This window comes from Chlamydotis macqueenii, chromosome 2 (genome assembly GCF_036417535.1).
Source record: "Chlamydotis macqueenii isolate bChlMac1 chromosome 2, bChlMac1.mat, whole genome shotgun sequence".
Classification (NCBI taxonomy): domain Eukaryota; kingdom Metazoa; phylum Chordata; class Aves; order Otidiformes; family Otididae; genus Chlamydotis; species Chlamydotis macqueenii.
Genome location: NC_141557.1, coordinates 89,514,422 through 89,534,354, shown reverse-complemented (window position 1 = coordinate 89,534,354; position 19,933 = coordinate 89,514,422). Strand labels below are relative to the sequence as shown.

At 40.2% G+C, this 19,933-nt stretch overlaps 1 protein-coding gene across 2 annotated transcripts in view; it reads left to right on the top strand.

Moving 5' to 3' along the window:
- The window catches only part of GRB10 (growth factor receptor bound protein 10), a 148,730-nt gene that overhangs the window by 121,042 nt on the left and 7,755 nt on the right, over positions 1-19,933 (top strand). For both annotated transcript variants that reach the window (XM_086740422.1, XM_086740423.1), the window contains exons 6-13: positions 1,586-1,742; positions 7,424-7,539; positions 10,341-10,415; positions 13,503-13,640; positions 14,234-14,344; positions 15,419-15,517; positions 18,514-18,591; positions 19,239-19,355. In XM_086740422.1, the coding sequence (XP_086596548.1) occupies positions 1,586-1,742; positions 7,424-7,539; positions 10,341-10,415; positions 13,503-13,640; positions 14,234-14,344; positions 15,419-15,517; positions 18,514-18,591; positions 19,239-19,355 (891 nt within the window). The remainder of the gene's footprint in view (positions 1-1,585; positions 1,743-7,423; positions 7,540-10,340; positions 10,416-13,502; positions 13,641-14,233; positions 14,345-15,418; positions 15,518-18,513; positions 18,592-19,238; positions 19,356-19,933) is intronic.

The following is a 19,933-nucleotide window of genomic DNA, read 5'->3' as shown; positions in this document are numbered from 1 at the left end:
TCCTGAACGCGCGGGTTGGAGTCGCTGGGGCTGGATGAGCCTTTAACTCCTCCCTCCCCGGGCTCCAGTTTGTGCGGCGGGGGGCGGGCGCTGGCCGGGCGGAGCCGCCCCCTCACCCCCCGGCCCGGCCCGGGTTTGAGGAGGGGGGTGGGGGGAGGTCAGTGCATCCCGCTCCCCGCCGGGACCCGCAGAGCAGCCGGGGCGGGGAGCGACGGGAGAAGTTCAAGGGCTTTTAAGTTTCCTGCAGACGGGATCGGGCAGGGGGCCTCGCCCCCCGCCTCCCCCCAGCCTGTGAACTTCGGGGCTGCCGGAGGGGTCTCGAGCGCACCCGTGGGTGGTCATAAAAACAAATTTTCTTTGTAATTTCTTTTCTTTTGGGGGGCGGGGGGGGGGCGGGAATAATTTGGAAGTCTGATAGTGTGTGGGAAATGATTACATCAGTCAGAGGGAGGGCTAGGATTGGTCTACACAGTGTGGTTTGATTCACTACCGCAAAGATTGCGTGTAACCCTTTGAGTGGAGCTCCGGCAGAGTTGTTTCCCTCCCCAGAAACAGTCCCCATAGCAGGGGCTACGTGACAGGTACGGTCCTGCCGCCCCCCGGCACCCCGGGCCCCCAGCCGTCGCCTACAAAGGCTCGGCGGAGGCAGAGAACAAACTCTCTCTCAAGAGGCGATCTCTGCTTAAAATGCCATCTTGTTCTTCCGACTGCTGCCTTTTACGTGCCGTTGAGGTAAGATTTTCCATATCGAATTACCCTCCAGGTTTTTGTTAGATTCACCTTCTCTTGCCAGGATGCAGAGCTTTGTAAACGCAGAGTTGATTTAAATCTCGAACCTGCACGTTCGCCCAGAGAAATAATTTTGCGGCAAGTGTCTCTTCGCTCGGGCAGAACAATGCGAAGAGGAAAGCATCTGTATCATTCAGGAGGTGGGAGAAGGCTTCTGACTTGCTCTCTCATCTCCATTAATACTTAGGATGTGCACCATATGCACATTCAGTTTCGAACTACTTTTAGGCTAGGATCAAAAGAGAAGTTGGGGCAGGGAGGGAAACGTGTGGAGTGTGCTAGCTAATTGATCCCACTTTTGCAAGTGGGACTTCCCCAAGCGAAACAGTCAAAAGTTAGTGGGGAACAAGAGAGCCATTTTCAGTCTTCGGGGTCTTGGCCTGCTCTTCCATAAGCGCTCGGAGGCCTCTGATGAGATCAGAAAGAAAATTGTGTGTTTTTGACTGGATGTGATTTCTCTCGCCCACTGTTGCCGAAGTATTCTCTCGATATTGTTTCACGTTTGCTTACCTTACAGAGCTTTTTACGGAACCTGCTCTCTCACTTTTTCCGTGTATGTGGTCACATTAATCCTGCTGAATCTTCCTTTAGTGCAGGAAGGCGTTGGGGAGGGGGGAGGGGAAATAGGGTGAGGGGGCACCAAGAGAAAGTGTTGTAAAGTGAATCATCCATGTCATTTGTCCTGGCTGCCAAGGTGCTTGGAACCCTCACGCCAAGAGGATGCTTTTCTACGGTAGCTGTGTGGTTTGCCTGTGTTTGGAGCTGTTGATCTGTAAGTGTACCCTTTATGTTGCAGGATGTAAAAGTCTTTAGTGAAGATGGAACAAGCAAAGTGGTCGAGATTCTAGCAGACATGACAGCCAGGGACCTCTGTCAGCTGCTCGTTTACAAAAGTCATTGTGTGGATGATAACAGCTGGACTCTAGTGGAGCATCACCCTCACCTAGGATTAGGTAGGGAACGGTCAAAGGGGTGGCATGGTTACCTGGGAACGTAAAATATGTGTAATTCGTATTAATGTGCTTCCAGCCGGAACATTTTTTTTTTCACTGCTTTTATTTGTACAATTAGCTGAAGTCGCATACGTGCTTTTTGTGTATTACAATTTGATGTTTAAAAAGCCATTTTAAGTCGTTCTCTTATTTCCCATCCTCTGTTTTTTTTATTATAAAGAAGAAAAATAATTGTCTAATCTTCACGCTAGCTCTCTGTTGCTACCTTGCCGTGTCTGAAGCTATTGCAAATAAACAGCTTAGGCAAATTAAGCTTGATCCTTAGAGTACCAGTCCTGTGAAACAGCTCAGCTCATCACCAGCTGGGAGACCTGGGTGAACAGACTCAGCTGTGCATACCTACAGTAATGCTTATGAAAGCTAGACACGCTGAGGTGGGGGAGGGGGTTGGCTGAACTTGACTTCAGGCAGGGAAAAAATGGTGGCACCACCCGCAAATCCATGGGCAATTTCTGGACCAGCAGTGGCATCTGCTCTCCAGGTAGCAGCTCCTCCACCTGATTGAAATTAAGGTGTCATGGTTACAGTTTCAAGAAGGCAGCAAGAGGAAGACCTGTGGGGAATTAAATAACACCGTGAATTGGTTTAATTACAGTACCTGAAACGATCTCCTGTTATTCAGTCTCGCTTTTCCTGTTATTTTGTGGCACTGATCAGTTGCTGGGTTCTGCTGTGCAGCTTGCAACGGCACATCGTTCAGATACACTATCTCTTAATTCTGCGTAGCGTACAATAATGCCTTAGAAAGTGTAGCCTTCCGATACACTACACGGGGAATTTTTTCTAGAAAATAGAGGAAGACAAATCATAAGCTGTGATCACCGGCACTGGAATTGCGAACGCTATCTGTAGGTAGCAGAGATTTTTTTTTATGTCTAAAAATGTAATTCAGAACCCTTAGAAATACAAAAAGGAGACAGTTTGGTGAAAATGTAATGCCCTAAACTGATACTGTTAAACCTAGATAAATTCACTGCTCTACAGAACAGCACTCAAAAAAAAACCAAGCAAAAAACATAGGATATCCCGATTATTTAATGCTTTTATTGGGTATCTCTCCTAATATAGAAATATGTGAAAAAACTAACGTGAAATACTGATTTGTATATGTCTGTGGTATACTTTCAGTTCTGAGGACATAGGAGGAGGTAAAGAATTAAGGTATAAATTACAGAATCTTTATCTCCGTAGCTTAATATACCACATGCGCGCTTCTAACAACCTTTACAAATTTTCAGTTTTATCAATGCTCATTAAACTACGAGCCTCTCTTTTTCTATATTCTCTTTCCCATCATTGCTGATTACCAAGGTATTGTGTAAACAGAAGCCTTCTCCTTTGTAACCAACATCCTTCTCCTGCCAGATTCATTCAATGATGCCACAATTCAGTGTTTGTGACATCACAATAGCTTCCATGGTGACTAATTGTGCTGTCAAACTCTGGTGTGTGACATCTCTGAATGAATCGGGCAGGAGGCTGATTAGGAAATCAAAAGCTTCTGTTTACACACAAATAACTTGGTAATTAACAATGATGGGAAAAGAGCAAGATACTTATCGGGCTGCATTTATATACATGGGGACCTGCCTGCCTTGGACCTGTTTCACACTGAAGCATAAAGCGGGCCTCCGGCTGTCCCAGAGAAATGGGGTGTGCAGACTGGGGCTTCAGCAGCCACCAAACTTTGTTCCGCAGGGACTGCTCCAGGGTTGTCCTCTGTAGTCCACGCAGTAAGTCTGTGTGAAAAGTGATGCAGCCCTTGAGGGTGTAAAGCAAAAGGAGAAAGAAGAAAGTATTTAAAGCATCAGAAAAGATGTAATGATACAGGTTTCTCATACTTGAAAGGATGCGGACAGAAAAGCGAATAAGAGAGTTCCTTTAATGGGAGACACCAACATCCAATTATTTGTATTTGGGGACCAAAGAATACACTGTAACATATTCAATAAACCTTAAATACCAGTTTTCATGAGTTCATCCAGTTTCAGTTGCAGTTTGAATTTCTGTTACACAGCTGCTTATTTCTAGCTTCCCAGTAGCTTAAGTGCTGCCCCGTATTTCAGAGACTGTCAGTTCAAGGTACTGATCTGCCTGCACCTTAGGTGAAGTTATTATCAGGTGTCTGATGTTCCATATTTTTCCCTCTAGGAATAAGACTGCTTGCAGTACATCTGATTTAGTATGAAACAATGGTGAATGAATACTTAGCAGTGTGGAAAGAAATATGGTTTAAGAGCAGTGGGAGTTCTGTGTTTCCAGAAGACGTTATTTCTTACTCAAGACATCCTTGCTGACTTAATGCTATAAGTGATAATCTTGAAGCCCACCAAATGAAGTGAGATTCTTCATTAAGTTTTTTTTTCCCTGGTCTTGCCCAAAAGTGCTCAGTTTGCAGAACCAGTTCATCTTTTTACTGTTGGGCAGACTGAGGGAGAAGAGCAAATTTTTGAAGCTACCTGCATATTTATCACTGTGGTGATCTTCTAGGTCCCAGTTTTTAAGGAACCTTCACCTGACTGCTTGCTTCGCGCACGTAGTCAAGTGTATTCAAAATAACATGTGTGCTCACAAATAACTGCAAACAGCTGTTGAACTGCACAAAGTATTTGTGTTCTCACTGGAGGCAATGGTGTGACAATTTACCATCAGACTTGCTTAGATTTGACATGTGGAAATGGTTCCTGCTGCACAGTGCCACTAGTGTCTAAAACACTTTGTGGTCAAGATTTAAGCAGTCTGTGAAACTTGAATTGGTCCCATTATTTTGTTTGCAACTAGAAATAGACCTAACCTGTTCGTAAAATGTGGTATTCTCCTTTTGTGCTACTTGATGCTTAACTATCATCAATTTAGGATGGGGACTGAGATATTTATATTGAACATTAACAGAAATAATAATAACAGTGAAGACAGACTGTCATGATAGTATGTGTCTGGATGCTGAAATAATCTCTACCTACAAACTTAATTTTTCCAGCTCCAGAATTGACTGTCCATCTTACTGAATATAGTTGAGGTAGAAAAGAAAAGTGGTAGGGCTCTGAATTATATGTAGGGTTAGAAGAAAGAATCGCTGCATAGTTTTGTACATAGATTTTCTTGTTTACATGTGCATTGAATTTGATTTGCCTGTCATTTGTAGTGATTCTCTGATTGGGAATTTTGGGCCATGCCTGCAAGTTGTTCATGATGAAATCCAGCTCCTTTTCCCAACTTGTATCAGTTCTACAGTTCTGTATAAGTTTAGATAGTAATACAGGGCAATTTTTTTAGGGAAAAAAGTCTATCCTGTTCTTCTAGGAAGTGTCTACAGGAGTTGAGCTTGTCAGATAGACTAAAAGGAGACATTTCTAATCATTTCAGTAGCTATACCACTTGAAGACAGTGACCTATTCAACTTAGTAGACTGACATCTGTGCTTCTAATTTTGTAGCACGAAGCTCAAAGCAGGGCTGAGGTTGAGTTGCTGGTGTGTTAAGTGACAGTTCATCCTGTTTGTACTAACCAAGTGCAAAGTGCTGAGGACTTCACAAGTGTACAGCTTCTATGAAGTAGTAGCAAACTGGCCGGGACTAGCTTCCTTTTTTTACATGCATGTGCCATGAAGTGCTGCATCTTTTCAAGATGGCTTTCACCATCAAAATGAAAATGCAAACATTAAATCAGCAGGAGTATCACCTCAGAATCTCAAAAGGGTCTTGAGTTGGTAAAGAAATACATCTAGGTCAGTTTCTTAAAGCATCTAAGAAACAGTCACTGGGTATATATGTACACAAACTAGGGATCAAAATACAAAGCAAATTGACAAATGTTCATCTCTACGGCATTTCCTCAGGACAGAATTAACAGGATATGGTTTGTCCCTGCCCTTAGGCGAGCAATTTTCAGTACTTTAGGAAGGCAAAGACCACAACTTCGTGTGATGACAAAAGCAGGCAGTAGCAGGACACCTGGTCTTTCAGGGTTCATACTGTGATGAAAATTCATATCAATATAATTAAATGTTTTTTCGGAGGAAGCATAATTTAAAAAACAGAAACGCCCTCCACCCTCATAAGTTACCATCATCATCACAGTGTGGAGGAGATTTGACTTAAGCAGTTGCCCAAAACCATGAAGGTAGCAATAGATCAGCATCAATACCTGAAACTTCTCCTGGGAAGCCCCTAGATAATGTGGAGGTTTAGGTGATGAATGCTCAGGTGGTGCAAAATGTCCTTGATTAACTGCTACCAGCAGGAGTATTGTCACGTATGCTAGCTGAAGAACTACCCCTTAAAAGTGATGTTATGGCTAATGCACTAAGAAGCAGCTCTTTATTTGAGACCCAGCCCAGTATGGAAGATCTTCATTGTTAACCCGTGAAACACAATCTCCAGCAAGGCTAGAAATTGCAAATGCACAGTAAATGCTGAAGTCATCAATGAGCTGGTGATGACTGACAGTCTAAATGCAGACGAAAAAGACAGAGACAGTGGGATCATTCAGAGATAGGTTAAATTATCAGTCAAAGAACGTACATTAATCTATTAAGTTGAATAATTCAAGTGGTACTCAAGAGCCTGCTGCGTTTTGAGGTACCAGTGACTGCTTGCTTTCTATCCTGAAAACACCCCAAGAGAACTTGGGTGGCAGCCTGGCATTTCTAACCATGGGAATAAGAGGATGCAGGAACACAAAGTGGGGTAGGGACTCCAAACTTCTTTGGGCAGCAAGTCACACGCATTTTGGATAGAGCTTTGCAAACATTTATTCTTTCTTTGACCTCATTTTTTATTTCCTGTTATATAAGGGATGAAAGTACTGACTAGTAAGACTTTTGAAAAATACATATTTTCTCGGAAACTTTTGAAGGTTTGCCAAGATGATGAGTTCATTAAGTAGCGCAGACTTAGGCCAGTTGCCTTCTTTCGAGTTACTGCTTTCAGTGAATTGGATTTGTTAAGCTATCTGTTCATGCTTTGATGTGCCATTCTTTTGACTAGAGAAGTGGTGGTTATGGGAAGTTACCTTGTAACCAAATCTAGAGCAGAAAATTGCCCTGTCATGTGTACAAAACATTTGTCTCTGTCAGTATTCCTGTAAAGTAGATCCTGTGACCTCTTTCATAATAAACCCCATTGTCTGGCATCTACAATAAGGGCCTGAAGTTCACCTTGAAATGAACTGGTTTTATAGAGTATGATCGAATAGGACGCTGTATTACTGTGATAGTTCAAGACCTAACAGTGGCCTTTCTGCAACTTTTTTTGTCTTAAATCTGTCCATCTTGCCAGTGCCAGACCACTGGCAAGCACCAAAATAAGAGCTTTATGTGTACTATTTAAGCTACTGCACACAAAAAATCGTACATTCTTTCCTTTCTTAAAAATCTATGGTTATGAAGCCCTGATGTATGAAAGCTTTGAAGAATACTGTCATGTAACGTTAAACTTTGTAATTCTTACGCCCTAGTTCCTTTAAATGCCTCGTGACAATATGGTTTGAAATCTATAAAATATTTTGTTAACTTTATAAAAGGTAACAGAATTATACTGAGTTGCTTTACTTCTGTTCTTTGGAAGTTGGTCTTGCTTCTTCTGCTGGCCATGTGTTAACATCATGTTCTTTTTCCACAGAGAGGTGCTTGGAAGATCATGAGCTCATAGTTCAAGTTGAGTCCACAATGGGAAGTGAAAGTAAATTTTTGTTCAGGAAGAATTACGCAAAATACGAATTTTTCAAAAATCCCATGGTGAGTCTCATTACTTAATTGCTTACACCATAGAGAGAGGGACGGGTTGGAATAACATTGCTGTGTGCTGTTATATCTTAAACATCTATTTAAAAAAAAAAGGCAACCAACAAACAGAATTCTTTCCAAATAAATTTTAACCAATATTTAAATTCCTTGTACTCATCTCTCAACTGAAAAATCTTAAGTGTTTTCAAGTTGCCAAACATACTTGTTTCAAAATGGCTATTATTATGTTGGAGAATGACCAAGACAGAGGAATCTCTGTTGGTTTAAAAAAGAAAAAAAAAAACAATCAGAAGTGCAATTTACTCATAAGCTCCAAAGTTACTTGATTTGAAGCAAATTGATCACATAGCATGCAGTATCCAAACCTTTTAATTTCTGACAATAGTCATTAAAAAAACCCATCTGGGTAACCTCTAAAGAACTTACTACATACAAAGGATTTCCAATTTATCGTTACATATGTTGAACAGTGTCTCACCTATGGCTATGCTTTACTAGCGTGTTCTGTCTTATTTACTGATCATAGTAACTCACCCTCTCTGTGTCCTTATGTCTATCTGTGCTTGAAAAGTATTGCATGTCATAGCTATACTTACTGGATTTGTAAGATCCTTTGAATGTTGTCATTTTGTAACTGTTTGCAGTGTAACTACTTCTTTGGGGATATTTTTCACATTTTATCTAATCAATTAAGTTGGAAAGGGCTGTTGACATGAACCGATGTCAGCTGGTGCAGCTCTTCTAGATAGCTGAAGAAGGATAATCCAGAGGTGGTTTAGGTGAGAACAGATTTTGGGTTAGTTGGGCATTTGGGGTGCCAGAAGAAAAGAGATAGATGAGGTCACATGAAAACTCATTGCTGAGGTTACTGCAGATGATAAATTCATTAATTTCCTCACAGACGCTAATGCACAGTTGCTGCATTCTCACACGTGTGCTTGCATGTACATTTGTCATCTGCTAGTCCTTGTTTCAGAGACTGTGCCTTGACTTACTGCGTGAAACATTTCTGCACATGGTGTGTTTGTAATTTTTCACTTCTGTTGATCTTCCCATCTGATAACCTATGAACATCTGAGTGTTGTACAGAAATTTTGGTATCAGAGGAGCTAGCACATTGGTTTCGTGTGGTATACTTTAATTAATAACAGAGCATGGCAGTAAAACCCAGAATGCTTGGCATTCAATCCCAGGCTCCTGCAATCAGAGAATAAATCTTTGTTTTGGTGTAAGAATGTGAAGGCGCCCTATCCGTTGCGTTAGCTGTTGCCATATGGCACTGTTTCTACTCCAGAGAGGCTGCTAAATGTTAACTTTCATAATTCATTGTGCAACTTACCTGGCAGAAGGGTGATTCCTCTTCAGCCCTTCTCTATATGCCCAAAAGACTGAAATTTATATTGCCTGAAGAGTAATGAATGTTCTAAACTGGAAACATTTTTGTTGTGATTCATCTTGTTATAATCAGTCATTATTTTATTTGAGGCATTTCTGCATGTCTTCATGCTTCAAATAATGTTTAAAAACCTCAAGAATGACTTCATGTAATTGTTGTGTATAGTAAATTCAGTGTAACAATTATATAGGCATTTTAAAACACGGCAAATGAAAAAGGGAACTGGAGGAATAAATCTGAAGTGAAGTCATTGATTTAGCAGTCAGAAAACTGTCTGACCTTTGTCATGCAAAGATTCAGTATGAATGAGATATTGTACCGGATGCCTTGAAGTCAAAAAGCTCTGTAGAAGCACCCGTTTGTGTGTTAAACAATATTTGCTTCTGTGTTTGTGGGATGGAGGAGAGGAGGTAGATGTCTGCTTTGAGAATATTCCAGTCTAGCACGTGAAGCAGGGCAAACGTGTCCTCATTCAGTTTTATTATTTAATTTCATGGAATGTATGCTGACCTACCCATAAAAGACAAAAACCACGGGTCTCTGTTGTGTTGGCCTGAAATATAAACACATAGGGATAGATTTTGCAAAGAACTTTTCTCTTGACAGATTGAAGGGTTTCAAGCCCTGAGCATAACCTGGCTGTTGAACAACCAAATGAAAGCATCAACAGTCACACATGAGCTGTTTCTCATAATTAAGGTCTGTGAATGGCATTTCGTGTGGAGCCTTCTGAGGGACTGAGCAGGTTTTAGGGTCAAGGAGATGCAGCACTGAAGAACTGTATTTTGGATGGAAAGAGAGTGCTATCAAAGGTAAAAGTATACATCCTGGCGATGCTGCAGCATCCCCGCCTGAGGCTTCTTTTAATGCATTTGCATCAAGCTTACCCCTGTGAGGGCGGAGAAAACTTGTTATTCCTCCTGCTCTGCATCTTACACGTGGCAAGTGGAGTTACAGAGAGTTTGTTCACTAAACAGCCTTTCTGGAGGGAGTGGAAAGCCCAGAAATTTGAAGGCAGAATATACAGTAAGCAAGGAGTCACTGCATACCCAAGCTGCAGGACCATCCATCCTGTCCTTTCCTAGAAAGCCAAGGCTGTTAGAGATCCTTGAAAGCCCTCTGTAGAAGAGGAAGAGATGGGAAGATGCACTTAAGAAATGCTGCATATCAAATATTTTAATAATCCATGTTCTTTGTGCACGGGTGTTCGGTGAGCAGAAGGAAGGGAAGAGCTGCACTTGAAAGCCCGAGTATTACCTTCCTGTCAGGAGATCTCCAAATTGATATAAGAGTGATAGTTTCAAAAAATTAATGACTGAAAGAAAATTCCACTTGTTCTATGTAAAAGTGTTCAAATATAATGTGTCTTTCAATTGTCTTCTCTTTTTGTGTCTAGAATTTCTTTCCAGAGCAAATGGTTGCCTGGTGCCAGCAAACAAACGGCAGTATCCCACAGTCACAACTTTTGCAGGTACTGTAAGTTATCCATACGGGCAAAGAAAGTTTTATAGCTGGAGAAGGGGATGATTGAGAGGAAGGAAGTGAGAATTCAAAGGTCTAGAAGTGGCTGGTCGAAGAAAGACCAGTGTAGTAAGTTAGCATATGGTACTAATGTTGAAAATATGTTGAGACAGATCTTACCCAGTGGCATTAACGTGTAAGTTATAAACATAAAGTGTTCATACCTATGTTCATACATACTTGTTCCGTTAATACTCAGCTTGCTCTGTGGGTCCCTGGTGTGTCCACCTAGTGTTGTTCCTGAAATGGTCTCAGCAGATATATTTCTAGAAAAACAAATATACCTTATAAAAAGCAAACCAGAAGTACTCTTCTCTACTCCACATCATATCATAGGAGAAAGTGTAAAAATGCATGTGTACGTTAGAAGATGGGCTTGATATGGTGAGAGGTTTTGCTTTTGCTTTTTATGTCCCATGTTTGTGCTTAGTGAGAATTAACAATAAGGACCAATTTCCCCATGGTTCAGCCAGCTAGCTGCTCTTTTATGTAAAAAATTAATTCCCTAAGAAATAAGTGCAAGTAGTTACAGAAAATTGTATGTAGTATTTGCACAGTAATCCCATTTAAAGCTCCCCAAGTAAAATTACAGGAATGTATACCCTATGCATATGTGTTGGTAGAGTTGTGTAATCTGCGTGGCAGTGGCACGTGCACTGAGTTTATACTGAAGTTTTGATGTCACTCATGGTTCCTTGCTTGCTCACGAAGGAACTATGGAGGGTGGCATAGTTGGTTGGCCTCCAAGGATGATGCTGAAGGGTGGGCTGCCTCTGACCAGTAACTCATTCACTTAAACCTCTCAATTGAAGCCAGTCCAATCTAAACCCTGTAGTCTAAATCTTTTTTACTTTAGTTGTTTTCTCAAATGAGGGACATTCAGCTCATGAGGCCAAATTAAAACACAATTTATTAAAAGAGTACTATGTTAAGAATATAAGACTGTGATGCCTGGAAGACAGTACCATGAATAACAGGCAAATTATAAAGCACAAGGCACAAATGTATGAAGGAATTATACAAATAACTGATTTTAGCTTGATTTAAAGTAATTTTGCATTTTTGCAAATGTGTACCAACTCTCTGTTGAAATACAAGTTTCTGCTGACATTTGAACCAGTGCACTCTTTTTGTCCTGTAATCACTTCAAAATCCATTAAATACTGACTCCAGGTTCACTGAGAATAATTTAAAATGTTAACATCCACTCTCAACTGGGAAAAGATACAAAAACCAAGCCAATTTCTGGAATTAAAAATGAAAGTCACGTGCAGTGGGGTTGCAACCGGGAACCAGAACTGGTGTGAACAAGCATTGCCACAGACTGTTAGGACCAGAGGTGTTCACACCTTGGACCCTTTTTCCTGCAGTGTAAGCGGAGAATTGAGTTTGCTTGTTAACATGAGCAGCGGGACTCCCTAAAAGAGCAAGATGTTCTTGAAGATGGAAGAGTTTCCAACGTAGGGTAACTCAAGCAGTAGGGAAAGGAAAACCTTACACCCTTGTGAGACACAAGAGTTTGCTTTGTGGAAGGCTCAGTTACGTACAGTGCTGGAGAAGTCTAAGGCATAGGGGTGGGGGAAGGGGAAAGGGTACATTCTCTTCAGTTCATTGTTTAACCATAAAAACCAATCTTCCTTAAAGCGTTTATATTAAATACTTCTTTCCTTTTAAAAAACACACAACCATTTTTCATAATTTCAGTGACAATTGTGATTTGTTGAAGATAAGCTTCCTGCAGTCTAGTAGTAATTCAGCATGTTACATCTGAGGCCAAACATTGAGCAAGGGTGCTGTTGTTAATTACGCACAAAATAGAGAAGAATATTAAACATCATCTCATTATATCATATACTGCATTAAGAGCTAGTATTTTTAATCTTAACAATAGCATTAAAAACAGCGGCATCTATTTTTCCTACTGTCAGCATGGCTTAGATAAGCAAAAAAAGCTTGCATCTTAGTTTACTTTTGGTTTGTGCAGTTGGACAGAGAGAATATATTCTCCTTTTGGTCTTTCCCTTTCACAGTTGAGAAGTGGATTAATAATACAAATAGCAGGAAATTTGACTGTTCTTTTCCATTCTGTTAGATGAGGTGAGGAGGAGGACTGGAGAAAAAAAAAGGGTTTTAATGCAGCTAAGAATTCTCACACAGGGCACTGATTTTTGGTTTTGTTTCCTGTGGCCATTGTCCACCAAATAACACCAAAACACAACTTTCAAGAATTCCAAAGGCGTCTATGCCAACCAGGTTTATACATTTTTCTTCCTAATATTTAATTTATTAGTTTGAAATTTAACTTAGTGAGCAAGCCCTCTGTCATTTAAAAATCTGGCCCATTGTAATAAGGGAACAATCGATCAATTAGCTAACCATAGTTAATACTTCCTTCCTTTGATGTATTGCAAATCAAATGATTTCTTATGTGGTCACTCTAATTATGTCAAGAACGTAAATACTTCTGGATGTTGAAGTCTAGTATAATTGCTGACATTTATTTGACTCCTCTGTTTTTCATTTTGACTTAAATATTCCGTTGTACTTCTTGTCTTGGGACAGGTGCATGTGCTATATAAGACTTTAATGTGGGAAATTCTGAAATAGGCTGTTCCCATTCTAAAGTATTGGGATAAAGTTGCGGACTTTGGCCAATGTTTCCAAGTTAGACTAGTTGCCAGAATTGTTGTGACAATGTATTATTTTCAGAATTAATAAACTTGCTTTGCATCCCTTCAGGCCAAGTCCAAGAGAGACTGGGGATACAGAGAAATGGTTAGCTTTTTGGAGATTTAAGTATTGACATAGAGAACAGGAAGATGTCAGTGGCAGGAGGAGTTAGCTAGGTAGAAGAGCAGGAATATCCATTTTGGTCATAAATCAGTTTAAACACCTAGGTCAGTTTAAGCATAACGTGAAACTGCCCCACAAGTCAGTAAAGTTATTTGCCTTTTGCTTCTCTGTTCTGCAAATACAGTGGCAATTTTATGGTCCATCCATAGGACACAATCCTCATTTACATTTTCCTTTCCAACAGAACTTTTTAAACTCCAGTAGCTGCCCTGAAATTCAAGGTTTCTTGCATGTGAAAGAGCTGGGTAGGAAATCATGGAAGAAATTGTATGTATGTTTGAGGAGATCAGGACTTTATTGTTCTACAAAAGGAACTTCAAAGGTAAGATTAAAAAAGAAGTTGCACAGTCCTAGCATGTGAAAGCATTTTCTGCTTTTACAGTGGGTATTTTTTGCTGTTTTTTAAATATCTGCACACAGTGTTCCCTTTTTTTATTGCGTAGAAAAGGATAAGCAAGCCACGATCAAATGACAATCAAGCCCTAGGCTCTCAATGCATGAAAATAGCTATATAGCATTGTTATATAATAAACCCAAACTGGCTGGACAACATAATTGTGGCTACTGAACTCATGCTAACAGGAAATCATGCTCTCCAAGCAGGTTCATTAATTTAGTGTAAATGATACCTTAACCAATATTTTATATTATCTAACTTTCGGATTTCTCAGGAGCAATGTTATAGGCTATGCCATTTTTAATGTGATGTGTTTGAATAAGTAATTTTGTCAGCTTCTGGTAGTGAGCTGATATTTAAAAGGTGACATGCGATGTCCACTTCAGGCTGCCTGAGAGAGGAGCGCACTGTTCGTACACTGCCCTCTGTTGGAGGTTGGTCTTGAGAGGCTGCAAAGCTTGCAGCAAGATCTTCCAAAATCTTACACTTACCTGTGATAAAACACATTATTTCCCCAGGAGCCAAGACATTTGCAATTGTTGGCTGACCTAGAAGACAGCAATATCTTCTCATTGATAGCAGGCAAGAAGTTGTACAATGCACCTGCAGAGTATGGATTTTGTATAAAGGTAATTCTTCTTGTTATGTTCTTCCAAAGTTCAAGGCAGTGTTGAGTCCCCAGAAGCGCCAGCTAAATGGGATTTGTATGTAAAACTCTGCAAGCATTTTTGTCATGAGGACTTGATCTTTACTATCTTTCATTTGGCAGGCATGTCCTGTGAATCTTGCCATCATTTTATGTGACACTTTTAACACTTTATCTGGTGCTCCTTTGGCTTGGGAAATTTCTGTGCAAGATGAGCTCAGTGCTGAAGCATGGTGTGCCTGTGAGGTGGCCTTGGTTCACCTCACAGATGAAATTTTTTTTCCAAGTACTCTAATTGAATAGGAAAGTTTTTCTGGACAGTGAGTACCAAAACTATATAGCAAAAAAGGATCAAGCTCCGATCAGGTGTAATTGTACCATTATTGTGGGCCAGAGGTTTGCACTTATTTAAAGAAGAAGATTGTCTTGGAAAATGGGAATAAGAATAAGCAGTTGCCTTTGAGGATTTTAAAAATTGATGTGCTGATGGATAGATTGGGGAAGTATTTCAAAGCTCCATGTAATTTTCTGAGAGGAAAATAAGGCTGGGAGCTGGTTTTATTGACAGCAGTGAAGTAGTCTCCTTCCTAGCAGCCGTTCCAGAGCTAGGCAACATGGATTTGCTTAGAGAGTAGAGACCAACTGCAGGACAGATTCTGAACTGATGGAAGCAGACTTGTAGTAACCTTCAGATACAGAAACTTTGGTCCTTCATCTCAAAATGGAGGTCATAAAATTTCTCACAGTTCTAAAAAAAAAACCAAAACTCAAACACCTTGGTTCTGGTTCTAGCATGGCCTAAGTACCTTGTTCCTATAAACTGCCAGAACTGCAGGATATTTCAAAGTAGGCACTGGCAATTAGCTTACTGGACCCAGTTGAGAAAGTGATTTCTTTCAAAGCATGCTCAGCCTCTCCTGAGCTTTAATTCAGGGTGGTGTGCGCTTTTTCTGGCCAGTTCTTACACTAATACTGTACCTGCCTTTACTGTACAGTAAACTTACAGTGTTGTTTGTTTTCTACTGAATGTAACTGACTTCCTTCTAATACTTTATAGCCCAACAGAGTGAGAAATGAAACTAAGGAACTACGGTTGTTGTGTGCTGAAGATGAGCAAAGCAGGACGTGCTGGATGACTGCCTTTCGACTCCTCAAGGTACCAAGTCCCTTCTATGTGAATAGAGCTACACATATAGTTAAGTTGTATTTGTTATTTTGTTCATGAGAAACATCATCCGCCTCCAAAATGTTACAGCCAAGAGCAAAATGTCAGGTAGACCTGTCCCTCCTAAACTTTTAAGCAGAGGGCTGAGCTCAGTACCTTCCACATATGAATCAAATATAATTTTAGTTTTGGAGCCAAATTTATGATATGTGAATGAATAAAAAAAAGTACTTAACAAGGTATTTGCAAGTTATCTTAAAGCTAAGGAAAATGTTTTGATAATGATAAGTGGTTATCTTAGCTAGAACAGAGTGCTATCTAGAGCCTTTGCAATTTTTTTTTCTGTTTTCTGAAGGTTCTATTTAAGAAAGTAACAAAAATAAGCAACTCTGTCTCAGGGTGAAAGTCATTAATATTTGAGAGCAAACGAGATTTCTTGATAATACAGTAGAAGGCTTCACAGGTTTTTTTAAATAAAATCAGCATGGAAGGAACTGAGGAGAAACTTGACTATTTTGTGCTCTTTGAAGCAGAGTACTTCCTGATCTTCGTAGGGAAATGTGCAGAAGTTTTGAGTTGGTTTGGCTTTAAATCTTTCCCTGAAGATGCTGCCTTGAAAACTACTATGTTCTTCTCCATACCTTATGACATCCTTCTCATAATAAAGGGAAAATACATATATATTTAAAATAGAATAAATATGTATAGATAATGTGTTATCCATGAAAATCCCACCTCTCTTCTGCACATTTATCCTACTCTGTAATATTCTGTGTTGAAGTGTAACATAAAAAAGTGTGATAAAAAAACAGAGACATACACAAAGTGGTACCTGTGGTACTTGATATATGTTCACCAAAATAGGATGGAGAACCTTGAGCTCAGTCAACTTTGATTCTCTCTGTAGCAAACAGGTAATTTCAGATTTGGAAATCAGGGCATGGCTGTTCCCTCCAGCTACTGAGGTCAGCGCACCAGTGTCCTGCTGGTGGCTGCTGCATGCCAGGCTGTGCCCAAAATGGGACGTGTAACTCAGGGGCACTGCAAGCACTTGGTCTCTCTGTCCTGAATGAACAGAGTCGCTGCTCCTGCCTAAGTAGCAGCCCACATCAGCAAAGCCTTCACACCCTTCTCTGCCAAAATACTCTCTTCCTCACAAGTGTTTCACACCCACCAGCTGAAGAAGATGCATTCCTGCAGCATGTGTCCAAGGAGCTGAAAGGGAGTAGGTGCACCAGGAAAAGTATGAGGTTTTATCACTTCCTGGTCCATGGGTGGCATCGACTAGGAAAAGCCACAGAGATTCCCATTGCTTCAGGAGCATTGTTTATTCCTCTCCTCCAAAAAGTTTGTCTCATTTGTTTATGCTCAAGACATGACAAATGTTTGCTACAATTACCTGTTCCTCTCCTCCTGCAGACTGTCTATCATGCAAAACTCTGTAAGTGCAGAGAAAGCAAATCAGACTCCTAGGCTTGCGGGAACAAAGATGTAATGCCTATTCTCTGTCTGCGTTAAGTGGTCACCTTCCAAACCAGAGCACATCTCTCTGAACGCTCTCCAAATGTTATCTCTTTTGTTTATTTTAAGAGATTCTGTGTTGCAGTACAGAAATTCCTATTTTCGGTTGTTACAAAAGCAGGTGTGCTTAGCCATAGTATGGGCCAGGATGCAAGAAGCAATCCCAGTTACAGGGTGCATGTTTGATTTCTGTGGAGCTGAAATCTCTATTGGCTATCATAATTTGCTCTCCAGTTACTTAACTTGCCTTAACTCATGTTTAATACACAGTCACAATTATGGTAAAGGTTTTAGTCCCCACGTAATTACAAGTGCTTCTTCTCAGCTGTCTTTTATTTTCCCTGTTTGCACAGGATTTTGCGTTGTGGGGAAAGTGCTCAAACAGAGGATCAGATAATTGTAGTGAATTGTGCCTTGAAGATACCACTCACTTATTCTGAAAAAATTACACTGGTCGAGGCACTGATGTTCCTGAATGGCAAGGAAGAACCTTCACAGTGCACAGGATTAGCTATTCTTACCAAAAACATAGACATGCATCTTGCTCTTCAGAGGAATATTTCTTTGCAGTGCAACCTGCGGCAGCAACAATACTGTATGGCAGTAATTTCTGTATACTGGCATATAACATTCACCATTAGGAAGTTAACACTAGAGGAAAAAAGGATTTATTTTTAAGGAACACTGAAAGATGATTAAAGGTGTATAGTCAGGGAAAACTAAGGCTGTGCCCCAAGGCTGTGACCGTGATCCTCCTTTTTATTTACCTACTGATTTAACTTCCCATAGTCATGTTTACAAAATTATATATACGTTTCAGTTAGAACATTCAGTAAACAATGTTGCTATATTTCAGCACTGTGCCTCTAGGGAAGGCTCTGAGTAAGTGTTTTCCTACCATCCTAGCTACTAGTGTTGCTAAAATTTATCATGTTCAACAAGGAGCATGACTGGAATTCAGTCACCTTATTTTTATAAGGATGAGAAAAATGCCAAAATGATATTACCTACTGAAATTTATTAACAGAGCTAGTGAATTAGAAAGGTTCTTGTTTTTTTATCATTATGAAAACTGAGTTTGAACATCTTAGCAGAATTTTTTTTCTAAGTTCATATTACTAGAAGGTAAAAAGAGGAGGAGTTAATATGTTTGTTCTGACCTCGACTGAAAGCTTGTATTCTACAAGGAAACATGATTATAGCTGAGAATGGCAGAAATTACCTGTGTATTTTACTCAGGCCTGTAAAAGTGCTGTCTTATAAATAAAACTTGTGTATATTTACTGTTCGATTGCCACCTGCCAGTCACTGTTACTTGATGCAAATTGCTTTGAGACAGCTTCTGATCATGAAAATAGTAAACTTGGTGGCACCTTGTTCCAGTGTAAGTGGTATTATGAAATCACTAAGTTTTTTTTCCTCGGGCATATATTTGAATAATAATATCCTTGCATTTCTCTTGGCAGTATGGAATGCTACTGTATCAGAATTACAGAATTCCCCAGCAGAGAAAAGCCATGCTTCCACACTTTTCTACTCCAGTAGTAAGTAATGAACTTTACCTCATTAATATATGATGTTGGAAAAGATACATTTGCTTTTGCATTTTAAAAGTGGAAAATTTTACACTAGGAAATGTAAATTCAGCATTGTGTAGCAAATCAATGTAAAGTTCATGTTTCGCATGAGTATAGTTTACGTGGTTGGCTCTCCATTATCTTAGGCTTACATGATCCACATGATTGAAAAATCTTGGATACGTCAGGCACTTTGAGATCTACAGCACAGAGACATCTGGCTGTCTCTGCACAAGCCAGCTTAGGTCTGGCAAAACTAACACTAAAATCTCCTAAAATATGTTGGGCCAAGAGCTGACTGTTAGCTATCTAAAAGTGAAGATCCTATATTTGGATCCCAACTGGCCCTGAAAATGACTGGAGTATAGTAATAGGGCAAGTGGGCAACTTGAGCAATACAGACTTATTCTCAGCCTTTGAATCCTCTCCCTCCCTTATGGCCCTATTTTTGTGTCTGCAAATCTTTTGGAAAGGGGGAAAAAAGGATATGTATTTTCTGTGCTGTTGAACAATAACTTTGAACAGTTTTCTGAAACCAAAACATTTTGAAATGAAACTCTCAAGCTGGCTTTTTCTTTCCCTGTTTTTTGAAACAAGTGAAAATTCCTTTTCAGAGAAGTGTATCTGAAAACTCACTAGTAGCAATGGATTTTTCGGGGCAAATAGGAAGAGTTATTGAAAATCCTGCTGAAGCACAGAGTGCTGCCTTGGAAGAAGGACATGCTTGGAGGGTAGCTATCTTATTTTCTTTTCTATTTTTGTAAATAGTGTCTGTTGAGAGCCAAAACACAGAATGTGCTATGATGTTAGTGCAGTGCTGGTCACAGTATAGCTTAGCTCCGACCTGAAGCAATCACACTGCAAGCATGCAGATCTGAAAGTCAATATCCATCTTTAGCAAAACTGTCACATTCACAACAACCTTCTACCACTGCTTCTCTGTCCCCCTAGTGTCCAGAGGAAAGTTGAGGGGGAAAGCAGACCCACCAGAACTTTACTGCCAGTTTGCAAAACCAGTCTCTGAGGAGGAATATGTCAAATTAAATGCTTCCCCACATGGAAGAGGCTGGGGCTCTGACTAATGGCTTGCTCCCAGTAAGTTTAATTGCAGAATATACAAGAGGCAGGACCTCTTGCAATGAAAACTGATGTAACTTGTTTATAGTGTCTTGTGGACAGACAGCTGCAGTACAAGTTTTCCCACATGCTCGTCTCTTAGGGAATAGGAGTCATTACTGAAGCACTAGTTGGTGCTTTATGTATGGGAGGGAAATACTGCTTGATTTACTGAGTGCCTGGTGTTTTGCCT